The 22,279-nt window shown below is 30.5% G+C and overlaps 2 protein-coding genes across 2 annotated transcripts in view; both read right to left on the reverse strand.

Annotated features, from left to right (window-relative positions):
* The window catches only part of LOC107456586 (calcium-activated chloride channel regulator 2), a 31,085-nt gene extending 25,410 nt beyond the window's left edge, over window positions 1-5,675 (reverse strand). Inside the window, exons 1-4 of the mRNA XM_043040540.2 lie at window positions 5,476-5,675; window positions 1,867-2,173; window positions 1,632-1,779; window positions 625-706 (exon numbers count right to left, since the gene is read on the reverse strand). Of these exons, the coding sequence (XP_042896474.1) occupies window positions 625-706; window positions 1,632-1,779; window positions 1,867-2,173; window positions 5,476-5,634 (696 nt within the window). The 5' untranslated portion in view covers window positions 5,635-5,675. The remainder of the gene's footprint in view (window positions 1-624; window positions 707-1,631; window positions 1,780-1,866; window positions 2,174-5,475) is intronic.
* A 7,856-nt stretch (window positions 5,676-13,531) lies between these two features.
* Window positions 13,532-21,138, reverse strand: LOC107456589 (pseudouridine 5'-phosphatase-like Gs1l). Its single transcript, XM_016074495.3, has 4 exons — window positions 20,979-21,138; window positions 17,187-17,405; window positions 15,052-15,284; window positions 13,532-13,821 (listed from the first exon to the last, which is right to left on the reverse strand). The coding sequence occupies exons 1-4, from the start codon at window positions 21,034-21,036 to the stop codon at window positions 13,633-13,635; spliced, it is 699 nt and encodes a 232-aa protein (XP_015929981.1). The 5' UTR covers window positions 21,037-21,138; the 3' UTR covers window positions 13,532-13,632.
* Between the last annotated feature and the right edge of the window lie 1,141 nt (window positions 21,139-22,279).

Raw genomic sequence — 22,279 nt, forward strand, 5'->3', positions numbered from 1 at the left:
ATTTCACAACATTTTTGAAAATTTTAAAGCTTTATTTCCATTAAAAGATTTTAACATTATTAAAAGTTTTAAATATAACAAATCACTTGGTAGAACCATTTTTAACTATAATGATATAAGCAAAAATTTAGGGAGTATTAATATATCCGATTATGAATGTCACTGTGAGGAGGATAAATATTTTGATTTTGTTGATAAACATCATAAACATATTATCACTGGTAATTTAAATATTATAGAAAACTTGGAACTTAGGAATTTAATGATAAAAGGCACAAAATTTAGACCCATTTACCATATATCAATTAATAAAATTAGAACATACTTTCTTAATGATCTCAATAATTTTTGTTAAAAGATATCAAATAGATTCTCTTTACCTTTAGTTATGTTAAAAGAATGGAAATGGGCTGTTTATTATTACTTTAAAAAACTTGGTTTTCAATAATAAGGAAAATTTAAATAACAGTAAAAATTGTTCGATCTAAATTCTTTTCTAAAATTGTTCGATCAATTAAACAAATACAAACAACTTATAATTTTTTAAGGAGAGTTAGAAGTGGGAAAAAATTTTAGGTAGTGGAAGATAAAACGAGCTTTTGTTCTCAGTATAAAACTACTTACATTAGTGTAATGTTGATCCATAACAGAAGGTATTATTTGATATCCATCACAATTCCAGGGTACCTCACATTCATTCGGAACACTGTAAAATTTATAAATAAATATTAATTCAAATTCTAGTAGAAGAAAATTTTTGAATGTTACTTGCGTAACTAGCATAAACTTATTTGTTACGAGTTTAATGCTACATCAAAATTTTATGGAAATTGCGTTAAATATAATGATGGAATTTCATTTTATTTTTTAAGTTTTATTTTTAAAGTTTTAATTTTCAAGTTTTATTTCTTAAAAGGTTTATTAGATATTTAATGAAAAAAATTGTACGAAAATGCCGTTTAATGGAATTGTGGAACTGAAATTCATCTACCCAGTTTTATCAGCTATTTAATGAAGAAAATTGTATGAAAAAAACGTTTAATGGAATGGTGGAACTTAATTTTATTTTTGTAGTTTTATTAGATATTTACAATATCGGTACACTTTCTTAGTAAAAAAAAAATCTGCTTTAAATATTAATAAAGTTCGTTTCAAACCGTTCGTTTTCGTTTTTTAATAGTTATAGGATTATCGAGCCTGTATTAGCAATGGTGACAAAACTATAATGCTGAGTAAATTAAAAATATGTGTTTCCCCGACGTTTGGTTTCTTAAATTTCATTGCTAATTTAAACATTGCATGAAGCTAAATATTACATGATATTTAAATATAGCATGTATTTTAAAAATTGCATGTCAGGGTATGCATTAAAACGTATAAAAATGTAGAATACTTACGGATTTTTTTAAAAATGTTTTAAAACCTAAATATTATTATCTACACTATTTGAGTAATAAAAATTATTTATGAATTAATTCTTATTTAATTTATAAATTAATTCTTATTTAATTTATAAATTAATTCTTATTTAATTTATAAATTAATTCTATTTAATTCTGTTAATAAATTATTTATAAAATAATAACAGTTCCAGAATGTAGTTTAATAGAAGGAAAAAGAAATTAAAATACCGGAATGGTTTGTTAACGCAACCAGTTTCTATAAATATTCCCTCTTTATGAATTCGATATATGGGAGGAAATCTATCGTCATTTTCAAATCCACCTTCAGGAAAAATACCATATCGGAATTCTGACCAAAGCCTGACAAATTCCACACCTATAAAAATAACCCTAAATATAAGTATCTGTAAATGTTTTTCTCTCCATATTCTGTTAGAAGACTGTCGCAAAATAAAAGACATACTCTTTCCTTGAATGTTTCCGGAGACTGAAAAGTTTGAAGGAATATAAATCCTATGAGACTGTTTCCCACATCCTTGATGATGGAGAGTGTATGGGTTTACTTCTTCATCGGGATTAGTTATTACTATATCAGCCTCGTCTCTGTTTAATGCTGCTTTAGGTTCTTCAAAAATAATGGTCTTGTCTCGATTTGGAAACCAGTTATCAATGTCTCCCCATTTATCTGGTACAAGGAATGAAACTGCGTGGAACTGAGCACGACCTTTTGTAGCCCTCGACAGTACATCCGAAGAATGTTGAAGAAGATTCTGCAACAAAGTGCGTTTGTCAATCAAATTAGGAACCATGTAGTATTTAAAAATATATAATCATTTTAAAAAGTTTTTCTTTTTAATGGATTCAGATATATTAGATTAGCTGTTGCATTATCACTCATTGTTGACCAGAGCCCGCTGTACCAGGGGTTCACTGGGGTTTTAGCCCCTTTCCATTATATAAATGGACACAGTCCCTTTTAAGATTATAATTTTTACTCAATATTTGTTTAGTTAAAATAATTAAATTTACAATTAAGAAAAATAGATAATTTTTTTGTGTCTGAATTATAAAAAAAAAATGTCTCTATTTCAAGCGAGCTTTAACATTTCCTTGGTGAAAACTCTCAGCATCACTCAGCATAGAAAATATACGTCCCTATATCTGACTGAAGGAAAAAATTCTTTATTTCCAATTTCACAGCGAACAGTATAATAACAGTGTAATAGAATAAAAAAAAATACCATTAAATGAGAGATACCTAATTTAATTTTATTTTAATTTTAAAACAATTCGAAACATGAAGTTAAAATTGTAAGTTCGAATTCTCATACCTGCCAACTTTTAATCCCTTCCATTATCATTTTTCCCAGTGGTATTAAAATGGAATTAAAACTTCAATTTTAAGCAAACAAATGCGTTGTATTTGAGAAAACTTAAGTTGACAACCATGATAGTAACGCATATTAATATATCTGCTTAATTTTTGTAAGAATCGTGGTGATTAAAATCATTAAAAAATTAAGTTTATGAAAGAAAAAATAGTATATATTTACTACCACTTTAAATATGAAAATAAAATCTTCCGGAAAATCCAGAAGAGTAGGCAGGTATGAATTCTTGATTGCCATTCTGTGAGGTTCAGATAATTAGGACCCGGTTAATATACCGGTTCCTATATTAACCATGTATATAGGGAGGTAGGCAACCCCTCCCACTCTTGAAATACTTCCGCGGACACTGCTGTTGACTCATTAACTCTTCAAGAGATGTGTGCTGAGTTTCTTTCATTAAATTAGTTCCCTAATTAAAAGAACTCTTAATTAGACACATAAATAAATTTATTTCTTATTTCATTTTAATTTAATTTTATAATAGGCTTATTGTAATTATCCATAAAACAACACATGTGTTAATGGCACTCTTTGGTTTTCATACCTTTTCAATAGCGCTTGGAATATTGGGGCGCAATTTTATTGAAACTTAGATCATCTAATATCAACAAAGAAAGTTTATATGAAAATTATTATCATCTTATTTCGTCCATTCTCTTTAGATAGTAAAATTACACGATACGGTTGTCAATAACTGAAGACGATCTCGATGCCTTTGGTTGTATTTAGTATAAGCTAAATAAACCTTATAATGTATTTGCACGTAAAATATTTGCAAATAAAATATTTATAATAAAATATATATAGTAAAATATATAAATAAAATATATTAATAAATATATATAGTAAAATACATACATATATAAAATATATATATTTATAGTATATGTAGTAAAATATTTGACATAATATTTATTTATCATCCCCATTTCATACTCTTTCTTGCTATTATTTCTTATTTTTGTCAATTTTTATTATTCGAAAGTAAAGGCTTAAAACTTAAGTAGTATTAATATATTACGAAATAAAGTAATTGCGAGATATTACCTTATAATGCAACGTTTTACGATAAACATATTTAGTTACAGTTTTACAATATATTGACACCCGGTGGCTGAGTGCGCTTTGCGTTCTCCTGTCCCAGGTCCTGAGTGCGATCTTTGGGCCGGGTAAGGTTGACTCAGCCTTTCATCCTTTCAGTGGGTCAATAAAATCAGTACCAAGCTTGCTGGGGAACTAAATACTGGGGGTTCAGCGTTCGGATAACCACCTAACCGGAACATCTGCTCCGGCACTCCAGAGCCCAAAGCCAAGAAAACTAGTTGGCCTTCTATGGGCCGTCGCGCCACTGAGTATAGTTTAGTTTACAATATATTGGGGAGAGTGGGGTGAGATCGAGTAGTTGGGGACACCGGGTATCTCTATTGTGTAAAAATTAGTTATGTTTTCAAACCGACAAACTCCGAAAGGTCCTACCATATTAGCGCAGTTCTTGATTAATTTGAAGCGTCTGTATCGATAAGTTTGTCAAACTTCATCAAGTTTCAATTTTTTTTTTTTTTTTTTTAAGCTTTCCGTATTTATTGGTCATTATAGTTAAAATATTATTTTTAGTCATACTTATTATAAGTTCACTAAGGATTGAACAAACAAAACATAAGATACACATAAGAAAAGGGATTCCATATGACAAACATAAGGAATTTAGTCCAATGGTAGAATTGTTCTGTTTTGTTTTGATAACTACTTCAGCTCTCGGGGTAAGACCGGAATACCGAGTGTTACTCCCCCTTGATTTGTATCTATGCTAGGCCAACGAAAGCTGCTGTGCAGCAGAGTAAGAAAAATCATCACTTCAAAAATCATAATAACAAGATCACATGTGATTTACACGCATAATATTCTTAAATTGCCATATAAAATAAAAAATATCTTCTACTTTTTCAATGAAATTCTAGTATTCCCATAGAGTTAAATTACTATTATAAGAGAGTAATAGCAACTTTCTCCAGCATATTGCTTAGAGTTTATAACTAAAAGTGAAGGCAAAAATTTTTTTTTTTGCTTTAAATATAAATAATTTGGTACCGTCCGCCAGTGGCATCCTTCCGGAAAGAGCATATATTACTTTTTTTTATCACCGATATGTCCCTCTCGTTGCCGAAGGTAATTTCACCTTTATAAAGAGGCAAGTGCCGCAAGGTAGTTGCCTCATACAATATGCTCACATTGAAGCATATTTAACTCGATAAAATAGCTAAAATTGAAATAATTTAACTACCAGTTTTTTCGTTCTTTCATCTTACTTAAACTACTGTAGCTGTGTAGTTATAATTTTTTGAGCTGAATTCCCTACCGCTTTACATAATTTTATAAAAGAAAACGGATTAGTGTTATTTATAAATTAACATGGCTCATTCATACTCAGACAGATAAAAAAAAAAATACTTTCTGCTGTAGCATACATATATAAAAAAACAACTTAAAATGAGATTTTTTTTTCGTGAAGTTTTTTTTTTTTGAGACATAAAGAACTTTCTTCTTTTCTAACACATTATGGAACTTACAATACTTTATCATTATTGGAATGGCTTGTTTTTACAATTAAAAGTTCTTTTTTTCAAACTACTAGTTTGTTTTTAAAATTACTGTTAGAGAATTGCTAGTTTTTAAAAACGTACCTTCAAGGTCGAGACCAAATTGGTTCTTTTTTCAGGAGTAATTTCTGACGGTAGTGCAATGAGAATATCTTCGTAGCCATTTTTTTCAATTTTTATTCTAGATGATATTACTAACGCGTTATTAATCACAACAAAGAATAAAAAGCATGTTAAGATCATTTTAATAATGCGGGATATGTTTTTATGAAGAATTTACAGATAAAATTCTTATCAAAAAGCATAGTTTCCGTGTGATAAAAACCGTTACCACAGCTATTATCACTTTCATTCCGTAAATTTGTATTCGCTCAGTTTTTAAAATAAAACAGCGGTTCAGTTGTTCAAATTTTTAGCGCGCAGTTTGTATTTCAAACTAAGCGTTACCTCATTAGGGAGATTTCACACTTTTACGTTAAATCCCATGCGCAATAGCGCATGCGCACGTTGATATTAGTGAAATACGCTGGCACGAGTGAAAAAATATCTAACTTACGTGAATGAAAATAGGAGATTTAGCAAAAATCAGAAAGTTAAACACGTTATAAAGTGAAATATCGACCACAAAATCAAAATAAACATTCCACGTTGATATTTTGGAAGTTAAACCTCTTCCTACACAATATATTAAACCCTTTGGAAGTTAAACCTCTTCCTACGCAATATTTTAAACCCTTTGGAAGTTAAACCTCATCCTACAAAATATATTAAACCCTTTGGAAGTGAAACCTCTTCATACACAATATATTAAACCCTTTGGAAGTAAAACCTCTTCCTACAAAATATATTAAACCCTTTGGAAGTGAAACCTCTTCCTACAAAATATATTAAACCCTTTGGAAGTGAAACCTCTTCCTACACAATATATTAAACCCTTTGGAAGTAAAACCTCTTCCTACACAATATATTAAACCCTTTGGAAGTGAAACCTCTTCCTACACAATATATTAAACCCTTTGGAAGTTAAAACTCTTCCTACACAAAATAAATATATTCGACAATTTTAAATAACGAAAAAACATTTAATTTCTTACGGACTAAGTGCAATTAAACTACAATAAATTTAAACTAAAACCAATGAAATTTATTTATTTTTGTTGTTAAATCAATCAGGGGCCTTTCCCTTCCATAGAGAACTTTTGGTCATTGGTGATCTCTTTTGTGATAGCCATAAGCTTTGATGTCTTGCTCCGAAATTTTATATTGGCTTTAGCTATAAATCCCTTTTATAATTATTATTGATTTTAAATTTTATAAATCTCATTGGGGATGTTGAACTATCGTTTCTTGCACGAGCACATTTTGCTTGCATTTATCCACTTCGTATTTTTTTACTTTCTTACGTAATTTAAAGTACTTGATTTATTGTTTCAAATTTACACGTCATAGATATTGTGATATTTTCTAATGTGTATCAATCTTTATTAGTTAATTCTGCTTTACTGTAATTTTGCAGTGTTTGGTTCTCAAGTGGCAACGTGTCAAACCGAAAACTCCTCCGAGGGTAGGTCGGTCACTATTAATCTTATTAAATCAACCAATTGCAGTATAATCAAACGATTTATTTTAACATTTTGTAATAAAAAATCCTCCATCTTAATTTTGTATCGTTCTTTTTCAACTATTTGCAGCTTGTATAGTGACCAAAATAAAAACGAACCATCCTGAATAACTTTTAATCTAAATATCGGATCATTACGTTCTTAATGGTTCGAGGGATTGACCACAAATATGCTAATTAAGTAGCGCCGACAATATTTAAAGATACGAAATCAGACACAAAAACATACTTTCTCTGATTAAACATACCTATTTTTCAACGGATTCGGATTTTGAATCCCCCAAAATATAAGGGGTAGCAGCAATCTGGGAAACATGGTCCAAATAGTTTGGTCAGGACAGCCTTCCAAAGTTTGGAATCCTTGATGTTAATTTTACTTTTTGAGTATTACGCTATATCTCAAAAACGTCTTAAATGAATTGAAAAATTTTTACACACAATTATGAAGTTCATTTTTCCAAGGATAATTCCATGCAAAAAAATTATTTTTCTTAAATATTTACCATTTTTAACTATATTTTACCAAGTAAAATTATATTCTTTAAAATGATGTAAAAAATTGTGTACCTTACAATTGAAATTCTTTTCGACTAATATAAAATAAAATAATAAATATTTATTAAAAGTCATTTTTTGCATAGATAATTCATTATTTTTGAATAAATGAATTATAATATCTTTGAATAAATTATAAAATTCATTATCTTTTGATAAATGAATTTTATAATTGTGGGTAAAAAGTTTTCAATTCGCTGATGTATTCTTGATATATGGTGAAATACGCAAAAAGTAATATTAACATTAAGGGGTTCAAACTTTGGAGTGTTCCCCTGACTAAACTATTGGACCATATTTCCCAGACAGCGGCTACTCCCTATATTTTGGGGGTCAGAAATCCGAATCAGTCGAGAAAAAAAAGGTATGTTTATTCAGAGAAAGTACGTTTTTATCTCTGTTGTAACTTAAATGGTCACCCCCCCCCCGAGCCACTAAGATTGAGTCCTAAAACGTGAAGATCCGATCATTAGATCAAAATTTATTCAGGGTAGTCCGTTTCTTGTTTTTCTTTTGCGCCCTGTACATGTTCTTAATTCGAAGGTAGACTTAAACAGAAAACAACATTCAACAGCTATGAGCAGCGTGCTTGTGTTTTACGAAAATCTCAAAAAGTGAAGATATGTATAATCTATAAAATTAAAAAAAATTGAATAAAAAATAAAAACGTGAGCATGAGCAGCTGCTTCAAATCTTAGTATGGAAGCGTACGGAATCTTACGTAAATTTACAAAATTACGTTAGATTTTAAAATTTTATCTCTTTAACACGTTCACGTCGGGATGACCCACCGGTGGGTCACGCTAGATTGTCTCATCTTGGCTGCGCACCGGAGTAAAAACTGGTAACAATAAATTTCATTTTTTAGTTTTTTTCCGGGAATAATAAAAATCCATAACTACCAATTATTTTTAACGGATGCAATTTTTATATTGAATTGCTTCTTCGCCGTGTTAAATTTCCATACAGTGAATTGTTATTGTTGAGAATAGATTAACTCCTCCCGAATATTATCTAATATTGAAATAGTTCTTCTACCAGTATTTTCTCTTTTCCGTACCAGTATTTTCACTTTTCCCGGAGTGAACGTGTTAAATGTGTGCTTACAAAAGAAGCGATTGTATAATGTGCAGAATTAAAAATGGACTATCCTGAAAAACTTTTGATCTAATGCTCGGATATTTATATTACTTCCCGTTCTAGGAGTCAATCTGAAAAGTTCGAGGATGTGATCTGATTGCAAAAAAATCGCCTGAATCATGCATTTCTTAACATGTTCACGCCGGGAAAAGTGAAAATACTGGTAGAAGAACTATTTCAATATTAGATAATATTCGGGAGGAGTTAATCTATTCTCAACAATAACAATTCACTGTAAGGAAATTTATCACGGCGAAGAAGCAATTCAATATAAAAATTGCATCCGTTAAAAACAATTGGTAGTTATGGATATTCATTATTCCCGGAAAAAAACTAAAAAATGAAATTTATTTGTTATCAGTTTTTACTCCGGTGCGCAGCCAAGATGAGAAAATCTAGCGTCACCCACCGGTGGGTCACCCCGGCGTGAACGTGTTAAGAAAATTTGTACTATTGTATCTATATAAATATATACATAAATTACATATTCTTCCTATTTTGCACTTTGCAAGTCGTCATAGCATAAAAAATGACTTTAAAAACTGTGAGATTTAGGGAAATAACTTAAAAGAGATTGATGAATAAACCAAGGGAATTTACGACAAAGTTGGCCACGTCAAAACGGGGTAAATTGGGTTTCTTGAACTTCAAGAAGAAGATCAGGGATACCCACACAAGTGACCTATGACGTTAGCGCCAGGTCTTTGTGTTAAGTCTCGTATAAGCGAAATAGCGTGATAAAGTTAAGCTTATTCTTTCCCTATAAGTTAGAATGTTAATTAACGTGAAGTTAATTAAATACAGCACCGTACCGCACACCTCATTTGATAAAATATAATTCTTTCTCGACTACGTTCTTAACTTAACTTAGATTTATTATTTGTTGATGTAGTTTATTGTAACAGTGATATATTTTTGTTTTGTGTACCTGGCAACTTCGATGCATAATTTGTTTATGTTCTACATGATACCTGCCTGTCTTTGTGTCAAGTCTCTGCGTAAATATGTAGTGAAAGAATTGAAATCTTTGTGAAAGAATCTTTGTATAAGAATATAGAATGTGTCGCTTAAGAGAATTCATACTTGACGGGTTTGACTTATGTCACATATACACTTAATGTAATGTGACAATTTTATTTCTAATTTTATTTAAGCCTTCAATTTTTCTTTAAACGTTATTCCTTTTTTTCTTTTTAGCAATCTTTTTAACTTTCTTGGTGACCTTTCTCATGGTCGTTGCGGTCATCGCACTTCCTGTGGGGAAAGTCAACCAACCCCTCTACTCACGCCTTTCTTTTTCTTCCTTTAATTTTAGGGGGGCTAACTAGCCAATCTCTTTCTTTTAAATTTCAAACTCTCCGCCTCTTTAATTTTAATTGGCCGTAATTTTTCTGGTCTACCCCAGTTAAGGAATTTTTAAGTCATTTTTTTTTTGAAGGGATTCTTTTTCTCTCGAGCCTTCTGGCTGGTTTCTTTTTTTCCGAGATGCGGACTTCGGTCCGTATCGAGGGATTCTCTTTTTTTTTTAACCTTTATCTTAAATTAAATCCATAGCTGTAATCAATTTCTGTAAAATTTAAAATCAACATTTTATACCTTTAATTTTCTTTAACATTAAAAGCCCTCTCAAATTTAAGTTTTCTTCTCTTATTTATTTTAATGGCTAGATTACTCGTTCCTTTCTATTTAACTTTTTGCATGACGCCTTTGGTTTCTTCAAATTCTCTTGTCACCCATTTCTTTTTAAAAGATATTTTTTGTGAGACAAAATGTGTTGGAATCATATTGTTTGTTTGTTACGCAATAATCAAAATAAGCAGTTTTACAAAAATAAATGTTTAGTTGAACAGAAAGTTTTGTGTGATTTTTAGCTCTACCTTTATAGCTATTGTTTATCGCCTTTTTTCCTTCTGTATGTGGTGAGTACCTTTTTTTATTGTTATGGGCATGCATAAGTGTGATTTTATTAGTTTTTTCTTATTGGAGACATCAGCTTACTGTATTAAATTATATATATTTATTGTGGATANCTTCAAACACGAGATATATTCGACAATTTTAAAAAACGAAAAAAACATTTAGTTTCTTACGGACTAAGTGCAATTAAACTACCATAAATTTAAACTAAAACTTATGAAATTCATTTATTTTTGTTATTAAATCAGTCAAGGGCCTTTCCCTTCCATGGAAAACTTTTGGCCATTGGTGACCTCTTTTGTGATAGCCATGCTTTGGTGTCTCGCTCCGACATTTTATATTGGCTTTAACTATAAATCCCTTTTGGAATAATTTTGATTGATTTTAATGTGTTAAGTCTCTGTGTAAATATGTAGTGAAAGAATTGAAATCTTTGTGTAAGAATATAGAATGCGTCGCTTAAGAGAATTTATACTTGACGGGCTTGGCTGACTCGAAATAGAATTGTGAAATAGGATCGAGGTACCGACGCTACGTCACTTGCAGGTATACTATTAAGTGTACGCCTCGAGATTTACGTGTTGTTATTAAGGAAACGTTACGTGTTGATTTAAGGCAGTGTTTCCCAAACTTATGACTTTTGTGTACCCTTTCTAAATTGTTTGTAACACAGTGTAGCACTAAAAAAAAAAATGAATGTATTTTTTACTATAAAAAAATTGTAAAAAAGTTAAAAATCACAACAGGCTGTTGACTCCACTAATTATTAACTGTTAACTCTGCAAAAAATAGCCAATAGAAAAATACGTAATCGTAAATTTTCATGGCTAGCTTTGTTTTTAAATAAAAAAATTTAGAAATTTTCGTTTGTTGCAAGATATTTCACATAAGAATGTGTACCCCCGCAAAACTGCTCCCGTACCCCTGGGGGTACGCGTACCACACTTTGGGAAACACTGATATAAGGAAACCACGTGGATATCATCAGTTATAACTGGGGAAAAGTTTATCGAAAAAACAGTGGTATTGTCGAGTCGAAAAGTGATTAATGAATGAAAGAATTGAATGTTGATTGTCGTAATAATAATGAATATAAAACTTGAAAAAAAAGAGAAAATCCGTAGTTTGACACGTTTACGCCGGGGTGACACACCGGTAGGTCACGCTAGATTGTCTCATCGGGCTGCGCACCGGTGTACAAACTGGTAACAAAAAAGTATTTTTTTTGGTTTTTTTCCGGAAATAATAAAAATCCATAACTACCAATTGTTTTTAACGGATGCAATTCTTATATTGAATTGCTTCTTTGCCGTGATAAATTTCCTTACAGTGAATTGTTATTGTTGAGAATAGATTAACTCCTCCCGAATATTACCTAATATTGAAATAGTTATTCTACCAGTATTTTCTCTTTTCCGTCCCGCTTTCAGGCGCAACACCCGGCGTGAACGTGNTCTGGAGATATATTAGAAGAGAAAGTAGAATTTTTTTTTAGAAAAACGTAAAATCAAAGACAGAGTAAAAGATTGACATTAATTGAAGTAACTGTTTTTTGAAGTAAATACATGTTGGACAACATTTAAAATATCAACACAATAAATGATTCGGCTAAATTTTTAAAACATTCGATTGAGATACTCGACTTTCAGTTATTCGATGTTTCGAAATTTTTAGTGCCTTCCTTTGAGTTTGTTGTATCGAGGTTTGACCAAGATTTCAAAATTTATTTAAGCGCTTATTTTTTAGTCTTATAGATACGAGGATCATTCATTGTAACCGAAGTGTAGACATGGGTGAAAGCCCTGGTACGTAAAACATTTCATTCCAGCATTTTTTTCGAAAAAACTGTAACTATCAAGATTTCTTTTATAATTCTGGCATATATATAAAACTGCTTCTTTTCCAAGATAAAGTAGATATTGTTGAAAAATTTAAAAAAAGATTAAGTAAACTCCTCCCCAAAACTAGCTATAACTGAAATGGTTTTACTACCAGCCTTTCCTCTTTTCCGTCTCGCTTTCACCCCTCAGTGTAGAGAGCTACCCGGCACTTACACATATACATACATCCTCACATTCCTCTAACTCGCCCCCCTTTTGAATGTATTTCCAAACTGTAAATATTCATTAGTGTTTATTTTCCCATTGTAAATTAATTTTACCTTTTTTCATGTACTTTTTATTACTTGTAATTTTGTTATTGCCCAATAATGACAAAGTGCCATTTTTCTTCTCTCAAGAACTCCATTTTACTCCCCAAACTTTAATTTTGTCATGCATGTTTCTTAGTTTAATTTCAGGATGAATGGGAAAAGGGCCGCAAGGCCTCAGACGCCCAGTTCCACTACAACGAACGAACGAATAACCATAATTATTGGCCATGTAGGTCTGATCAAGACGAGACTAATCTGAGTAATTTTTAGTGTAGAGAGCAATCGGACACGAGTGGTAACAACCAGGACGGTCGGGTCTCTACGTTAACAGAGGTACACTTTTTTGTTAATGAAGTTTTTTATGATCTTAACGTTATTCATTATGAATATTAGTTAATTCTTCCCAATTTTTGTAAATATTTTTCCTTCGAGTAATTTCGTTTCCCTACTTGTAAATATGCTTTGAACTTTTCTAGACATGAAATTATTTGTTACTTTTAACCACGGCAAAGTGCCATTCTTTTTTCCCTACCGTAACATGAGCCATTATTTGTTGCATTTTATGTAATTTGTCTATTGTTTTACAGGATGAATGGGAAAAGGGCCATTATTGGCCTCAGGAGCCCAGTTAGACCAGACCCGACCTAACCATGATTATTCTCATGAGAAAAGTCAAAATAGTTTTAAACTTAATTTTTGTAACGTAAACTATTTATTAATATTTCTTGATGAAAGACTTGGAAGATAAACAAGAGTGAAGAACAACTTTTTTTATTAGTATCAAGAAGATATAACCAGTCGATAACAAGATTTATATTGTGATATAGACCAACAATTTAATTTGATAAACTAACTACTAAGATTGAACATCATCAAAAGGTGGTAGACCAAACAGTTCCGGTCTGAAATCTTCCATCGTTTTGAGAACTTGTGTAGCGTCTTTTGTAAATTCTGGTTCTACTCGGGGATCGGGAACCATTACCACTTGCATGCCAGCCGCAACCGCAGCTAGCACGCCATTTGGAGCATCTTCAAACACGAGAACCTATAAAAGAAATATTTAAAAAAAATATCTTAAATTATGGTGCAAAATCAGAAAGAAGAATTTTTTAAAATTACTATTAAAATTTTTGTTAACTGGAAAATTATACTAATAAGGGTGCTTAATGATTAATCCAAACTTCATTTACAGTGCAGTTTTGTACACCAATTTTCGACAACAATTAAAGGAAAAACCAACATGGAATTAAAATAATTTACATTCATGAAAGTATAGTTTTAAAGGTGCAAAAAAAGTCCCTTTATATCAACAAGGCGTCATTTAGCTGCGTGAAATGACAATTCCGATCATGGGTTAATTTATAATTCTTAGTTCAAATTATGTGTGTTTCATCCCCTACACGTTTAAAATCGCTGTATTATATCGCTGTCACAATACAGTGTCATTGAAATAAAAGGCAAAAAGAGTGTCCGCCAATGGTATTCTGAATTAAATAAAATAAAAGTTAATTGAAATTAAAAGTAGATCAATGATGCATTTTAGGCAAGAGAAAATCGTGGAGTCAAGTGGATTGCTCAATAAATTTTATTTTAATGAAATTGAAGAAATGACACTGGTTTAAAATAGGTTTGTTCAATTTTCAAAAAATGGAATATATAAAGGTAGTTTAAAGGAACAGTGGATGCGCCAGAAATACAGTAGTGATAGAAGCACCAACTTTCAGGATTATATGATTCAGGTAAGAAGAATGCACAGCAAATTGGATGTAATTGATTAATTAATTCGTATGAGAGTATAAAAAGAGAATATAAAGTCATGTCAAAATAGATGCGTCTAATACAGAAACACGATCAGTTTGTATTATTTTTAGTGACAGAAGGTAATTTGTCATTAAATGTTTTTTTGGTGAACACTGTTTAGGATATACGACTGTGAACAAATGGTGTAGGATAGTTCGTGAAGGGCTTTATCAATATCAGATAAGGCTAAACTAACACCATGAAATCATTGCTTTTATGAAACGTTTGCTTAGAGAGTTACATTTTGAAGAACTACATGTCGTTACTACTCTCATAAGAACTGGTTAATTATTTATGTGCAGTGTGCGGTGCACTTTTCTGACCTCCTTTTAAAACCTTTAATGGTTGGGTGCTGTTATCTTTACTCTCATTTTGACTCTAACACTCAGGTTCCCATTTTATTTTAGAAACCTTTATACTACGTTAATTTTTTTAAAAAGATTTTTTTCTTCTTGAAAATAGTAATAGAACATACCTTGTCCGGAGAAGGTTTATCTGGAAAACGGCTTGCACACACTAAGAATACATCAGGAGCAGGTTTTCCTTTCTGAACTTCTGGGTCACTTGATCCTGAGACTACGTGGTGGAATTTTTTTATTAGTTCTTGGTGGTTTCTAGTCTTTATGTTATATGTTTCTAATTTTGAACTTGTTGCTATGGCTATTGGTATGTTCTTTGCATGTAAATGCGTGATTAATCTTTCGATCCCTAAAAAAAATGACACAAGGTTTAAATATGTCGTGAAAGGAAACAAAGATATGAATATTCTGAGATTATAGGAAACTTACTGAAATTTCTGATAACGAACTTTTCTAACGATTACATAAGTCATATAAAATACATATTTAGGCGTGAAATGTGACGCCTGGTGGCTGAGTGACAGTGCTTCGTGCTGTCATGCCACAGGTCCTTGGTTCGATCCTCGGGACGGGCAAGGTTGATTCAGCCTTTCATCCCTTCAGTGGGTCGATAAAATGAGTACCAAGCATGCTTGGGAACTAAACACTGAGGGTTCCACGTTGGGCTGACTATCCAACCGGAACATCTGCTCGTGCATCCTAGAGCCCAAAGGTCAAGAAAACTGAAATGGGCACATTAGGCCTTGGCCCTCTATGGGCTGTCGCTATGGACAGAGTTCAGTAGTAGTTTAGTTCAGCAGGCGTAAAATGTTGTTATTGCGGGATCGAGAAGCGGCAAGTGACAACGAGCTCAAAAACTTGAAGTAGATTTATTGATAGTGGCTAATTGAATGGAGAAATTTTTTGAGATAGAAATAAAATTGTTTATTACATTGAGCAGCAAAAATTTTGTTCCATTTATATAAGTATTTCATTCTACCTAACGCTGTTGTGGGATTTCAAGTCTGAAATTATTTTTGTTTGAAAAACTAGAGAATTTTTCTCAAATTAATATTTTTAGTTTAGCTTATTTTTTGTCTGAATAACGGGTTTACAAGGAATATATAGGTTTATATATTTACTTATACACTCCTTGCGCCATTGTTTCTTTGAAAATAACGCTTAAGACAAAAAAAAGAAAGACCTATGGCCTTAAAGTGTCGCATCTTAAACTGAAGAGTTTTATCGCTTTTTTTTCTTTTTCTTTTTAATTACAGACTAAAATTACAGCAGCGAATTTGAAAAAATTCTGATTCATTATTATTCTTTTGAATATATTTCTAAAATTCTTTTTGAATTGTATATCAATAAACTTTTAATTTCTTTTTAAAAGTTTATTATACAATACTCTTACGGTGCTTGAAGGTTAGCAAAAGAATGAAAATATATACAAACTTAATTAAAAATTCATAAAACATTTTTTTAAGATTAAGTTTGTGTTCACTACTAAGCTAACTATTTCCTAATTAATACATTCAATAGTGAATTCTTTAGTACAGAATTCTTTAATAATAAGCTAATAAAAAGAAGTTTGTAACTTTTTTGTTAGAATATTAAAACCACTTTTTAAATTTTTTAAGGATCGTGCGAATCCTTACTTTTTGTATTTTATATGTTAGTTGAGGAAAGTTATACTCGTTTTCCGAACAGATGTCGGATCCTCTTTGGCAAAACAGTCTTGCCATTCTACCAAATACTCTAGAACCAAAGAATATACATAGGAGAAGAAGTCTAGCTTTCATTGACATGTAAGCCAGTCCCCAAAGGTTTGGTGAGGTCTCTGTGTATGAAGGAAAAAACAACATTTAGGGGCACAACCGCAGTGGTTCTTGAAACGGGAGGAGCTGGTCTTCTTTCTGTATTCAGGGTGGAAGCAGCGGGTTCGAGTCCCGCCGTGACCTTGGTTGCATCTGTGTAATATCCTTTTTTAATTTATGCTATCTATTATTCAACTTAACAAAAGCTTATAAGCCTTACTTTTTACTGAGCATACAAGCCTGCACATGAATGAGTGACAATTAAATAAATATTTAAAATCTGGAAAGTAAACAACATTAATTTCTAAATTTACTGTACTCAGACACCTCTTTTTATACCAAAAACTTATACGTGAACTCACAGGGGAAATAATTCTCACATAATATTTTAATGTAATTACCGTACTACAAATGACTTTTCACATATCAAAACATTTCAACTGAGTAATACATACCTGGCAAGACCTTAGTTTTCAAGAACTCTTCTTCGCACAAAGAACGAAAAACAACTTCGAATTCTTGGACAGACATAGGTATTTGAAGTTCCTGTATGAAAGTCGCAGCAGCATCGTTTGCGGTTTTACCCATACACTTTATTTTCACTTCCCATGTGAACTCTTTCCCGAACTTACTGGCAATAACTTGATGTATTCTTGTGTAAATATCTTCAGTATCTAAAGCAAAACAATAAAATTAAAATTTTTTACAAAATCTTTTGTAAATGAAAAAGTATACAACTTAGGCGACGGCACGGAGGTGGAAGCACTTAACCTTGGTCGTCACTATGTACGACTGTAGGCTTAGCCCTATTGACGGCTTGATGCTTGCTCAGTTTCACATCGATGGGTACTAGCTGCTTTAGAAATAAAGGCGTCCGGAGCGCAAAATTAACGACATTGCCTTTCATATGTATTTGGTCTTGAAACTGAGGCACTTTAACCTCCTTAACTCGCTTAGCCAACAGCTTTGATGCTGTTGGATGTGCTTGACTTCACTTAGTCCTTAAATTTAAGATGCAACAGAAAAATTGCACATTGTTTCTCTGATGCCTGTTTCTAGAGCCTAACAATATGCAATTTTTTTGATTCCTCTTTCTCGATCCTAAGAGTATGTAATTTTTCAGATGCCTGTTTTTAGAGCCGAACTATATGCAGTTTTTTTTACGCTTATCTCTTGAGCCTAAGAATATGCAGTTTTTCTGATGCCTATTTCTAGAGCCTAAGAATATGTAGTTCTTCTGATGTCTATTTCTAGAGCCTAAGAATATGTCGTTTTGTAGATGCCTATCTCTAGAGCCTAACAATATACAGTTTTTCTGACGCCTATTTCATAAGCCTAAGAATATGCAGTTTTCTGATGCCTACTTCTAAAGCCTAACAATATGCAGTTTTTCTGATCCCTATTTCTAGAGCTCAACAATATGCAGTTCTTCTGATGCCTACTTCTCTGATCAGCAATTTCAGCTAAATGAGATAGATTTTTTCCTCAGTGGTTTTCAATATATTTTTTGATATTCTCTGTGATAATAATTGTGAGTTAATTACAATAACATAACACTTGATAGGATACTTTGTTTTGCTAATTAAAAGGATATGCATACGATGTATAAGTGATTATTAATTTTGTCACAATTTACTTCTTATTTTTACTAAATTCGGACGGCGCTAAAATTAGGAAGAACTAAAATGCTTAAATATCACATCTAATTTTTTTTATTGCAAAATATTTATTATTATTTTTTTATAGCAGTAGTAAAATGAGCACTCCTGAAATTCTGTAACAGCCTCTGCCTTTGAGCTGAGATTTAATACTGATTTGCCGAAATATTTTATATAAAGACCAAATTCAACATAATTTAGAGTCAGTTTTCTTCAAACATCGAGAAAATTAGAAAAGGTTGGATACTTGACGTTTTTGATTTTGTTGAAGTTTTCATGATATGTTCTTTGTGTGAATGCGTAAAGCTATGAGACATGTATTTTTCTTTTCTTTTCTGAGAAAACTAGCAAAATCATCTGATGCTAACAGAAAAACAAATTGTAAATCAATATTTCTATGAAGTTATACTAATGAGTAAAACTAAAAAAATTTAACATATGTGTGGTGTACATTTTGCGAGACCTTAAATTTGACCATAAAGTAGCAAGAAACTGAAATTTCGTACAACTTTTAAGGACATTAATTACATTCACTAAAATCAGACAACTGTAAGGTTTGCTGGTTGATTATAAGTAAAGCAGAAACGAAATCAATTCACAAATCTATGGTACTGATTCAACTTTTATTTAACCTCTTCAGATATCATATATTTTTACTAAGCACATCCTAGAAAGTGTTTTGATGTGGTAGCTAAATTCTGAAAATATTCATACTTTGAAGTATTTATATCTGCTGAAAATATTATCACTTCGTTTATTGTGGTGCGAAAACTGCAAAACTGATTTTATAAAACTAAATTGGAAGTTAACCTAATGAAATTTTAATCAATCTTAAGAAAAATTTGCCGCCACTCTTTAATTTTTCCAGGATGCATTTGGTGAGGTATCCTTATGGATACCTTGAGTCTAAAGAAGATAATATGTCCTTAAAATATGCGACTCGTACCAGAGTAATTAAATGCAGAAATAGTTATGGGAAAACTGTAAATTCTTTTAAGACTGTCATCTAGGCCTAACATGAGCGTTTGAAGTAAAAAAGCTTTTGCGAGTAAAGCGTTAGCTTCTAATTAGGGTTAACGGAGAGGAAAAATCGGGCAAAACATATTCGTTGCCGTCTAGGCAAGTGATATACCTAATGTTTCCGATTATATTTTTAAGCTGAATCGGAAAAAAAAAAATCACACCTGAGTTGATCAAACCAATAGTTAACAAGCTATTTAAGTTTTTACAGAAACATAGCAGTCATGCATATTTATGCGTCGAATATTGCGATCCAGGCAAGTGAGATATTGATTCGAATGTATATTTTAAGCTATTGGTAGGAAAATTTCAGTTCACTAATAGTTTAAAAAATATAAAAGTTTTAAGAAAGTTTGTGTAAAATATTAAAAAAATTTTTCGTGTGATTTGTGTATAAAATTAACTGTATTTCTGTACACAAATCTTGTATGACTTTTAATCTGTTAATGAGCTAGACCTTTCAATTAAAAGAACAATATTGTTCTTATAATCGAAGAGATATTACGTAATTGACCCCGGATCAAGCAGAATTTTAACTTCGTAAAATTTTGTTTTTAACATTTAAAAAAAAAAAAAAAAAAATGCAGAATAATGAAAAATAAGTAAATGAATAAAAATGCATGTTGCTTCATTATACAATTAAGAGTTTCACCAATAAAAACATTTTTTTTTTTAAAAAAAAAACCCCATTTTTATGGTGTTTCTCTTTAAAATCAGCATACTTATTTCAGTACTAGTACCAAAACTTAATAAAACAATAAATAGTTTATTAATTTGAGCAACAAAAGTTTCTATTATTTTTTTAAATGCAAGAGTAATCCAATAGATAAATAGTTAAATAGTGGCAACTCAATAGTTTAATCAAATTAATAATTGATAGAATTTTTAGAAAATTTAACTCTTCCAAATAAAATAATTCAGAACTTACGTTTTAGTTTGATAGTTTATTTTTCGAAAATTTTATAACTATCTTCGTAAATATTNAAAAAAAAAAAAAAAAAAAAAAAAAAAAAAAAAAAAAAAAAAAAAAAAAGAAAAAAAAAAGCCTAATTTTTAAAAATGAATTCTTAAAAATAATGCTTTTAAAACCGTGTTACATTTAAACACTTCTTACAAGATTAAAATAAGAAATCATTATTTAAGAATGAAGCAGCTACTTAAATTTTTCAAGTTTTATTCTGAAATCGAATATTTATTGAAATAAATAAAAAATTTTCTTTCAAACATTTGTGGTCACAATTTGCGGGGTGAACAATACCGCCATCTGTTGGAAACCAACAGAACTATAATTCAAAACAAATATTTTTTAAAGTGATCAATCATCCCGTAAAATGGAAAATATACATTCATATAATTCAAAAACAAATTTCATCGTATAAAACTACAACATAATAATGTGTCTGCATATTTTTTTCTACAAAATAACTTGGATATTAGGAAAAAAGGAAATTAATGATAAGAAATTTTAAAATTTCACCACGAGCACATACATTTTTTTTATTGTTCACCGGCGCGAGACAGCTTCCTTACAAGAGAATGAATTAAAAAGTGATTTTTGTAAACACTTACCGAATATTAACCCATCCATATCAAAGAGCACATGGGTAACAGGTTTAAAATTCGCCATTGTTAATTGAAAAAAATAGAATATCACAGATTATCACCGCCTTTAATCCAATGCGACAATGTCATGCAGCGGCTATATGCTGCCACCTATTAACGTTCATGGGAAGTAGGATAATATATCGTGTACTTAAATTATTTCATAATGTGATATTGGGTTTCGATATTGCTTGGAGATGAAAAATAAGAATGATTTTATTGATAAGATCTTAGATAAATTCAATTTGTTTTCTTTTTTCAAGAAATAAATAAGATTTTCAGTATTAATGTCGGATATTGTATTACAAAAAATATGTAAATTTTTCTAGATCTAAAGTGTTTAAAATTTGAATGCGTAATTTGAAATGTTGTTATTTTTATTTCGTTCTAAACTCTTTTAATAAATTGCGTTTATTTTTTTTTGTGTAAATATTTATACTGTAATTTTTTTTCTCTTTTTTATTTACGTAACTTTTAAAATTACTTTTGAAAAGTCACTGTTGATATTTCGGTAGTGAAAGTCTATCACAGAGATATAGTTTTATTATTGTAAAAAAATATATTTTATAATATTATGAGGTTTATATCTTTCGTACGATAAAAATTTCTAATAAATGCTAAATTACTAATAAGTAACAATATCTATCGTTAGACAAAAATTTCTAATAAATACCTTCGGATCTAAACAGCAATTTTTAAAAGTGGCAATTTTTAGCAATTTTTTATTTGATGGGTTAAGTATTATTATCTCTATTTTTGCTTTTTATTTTGATTGATTTGACAAACCATTTTATTTGCTTTCGAGAAAGAAATACGTTAAAAATAAGTGAGGAAATATGCTCAAAATTTTATTTTCTCTCACTCTTTTTTAAGTCTTAATGACTTATAATTTATTTAATTAATTTGCTTCCTTTGATTTTACTTTCGATAATTATTATCGAAGCATTTTATTGACAAGACTTTAGAATAACAATTAAGTAAATGAGGTTTAAAAATTTTAAGGAAAAGTTCCCGAGAAACAATAGTTTAGGACAGCAACTCAGAACAACAATTAAATAAACGAAGTTTTTAAAAAAATGTGGATAATTTTCCGAAAAACAATAATTTAGGACTACAACTCAGAAACAATGAAAAAAATTAGGTTTAAAACGAATTTTAAAAAAAATTCCCAGAAAACAATAGTTTTTATTGGAAATTATTATTGTTTTAAAATAAATTTCATTTATGATTAGCACAAGGCTTTCATTTAATTTCGAAATCATTTTCTG

Source organism: Parasteatoda tepidariorum, chromosome 9 (genome assembly GCF_043381705.1).
Source record: "Parasteatoda tepidariorum isolate YZ-2023 chromosome 9, CAS_Ptep_4.0, whole genome shotgun sequence".
Classification (NCBI taxonomy): Eukaryota; Metazoa; Arthropoda; class Arachnida; order Araneae; family Theridiidae; genus Parasteatoda; species Parasteatoda tepidariorum.

Excerpts from the sequence above, each read along its gene's own strand:
- LOC107456589 (XM_016074495.3), bottom strand. The coding sequence starts at position 21,036 with ATGGCGAATTTTAAACCTGTTACCCATGTGCTCTTTGATATGGATGGG. Across the intron at positions 15,285-17,186 it reads GAAAACTAAGGTCTTGCCAG|GGATCGAAAGATTAATCACG; the intron begins GTATGTATTACT and ends CATTTTTTTTAG. Across the intron at positions 13,822-15,051 it reads ATAAACCTTCTCCGGACAAG|GTTCTCGTGTTTGAAGATGC; the intron begins GTATGTTCTATT and ends TTTCTTTTATAG.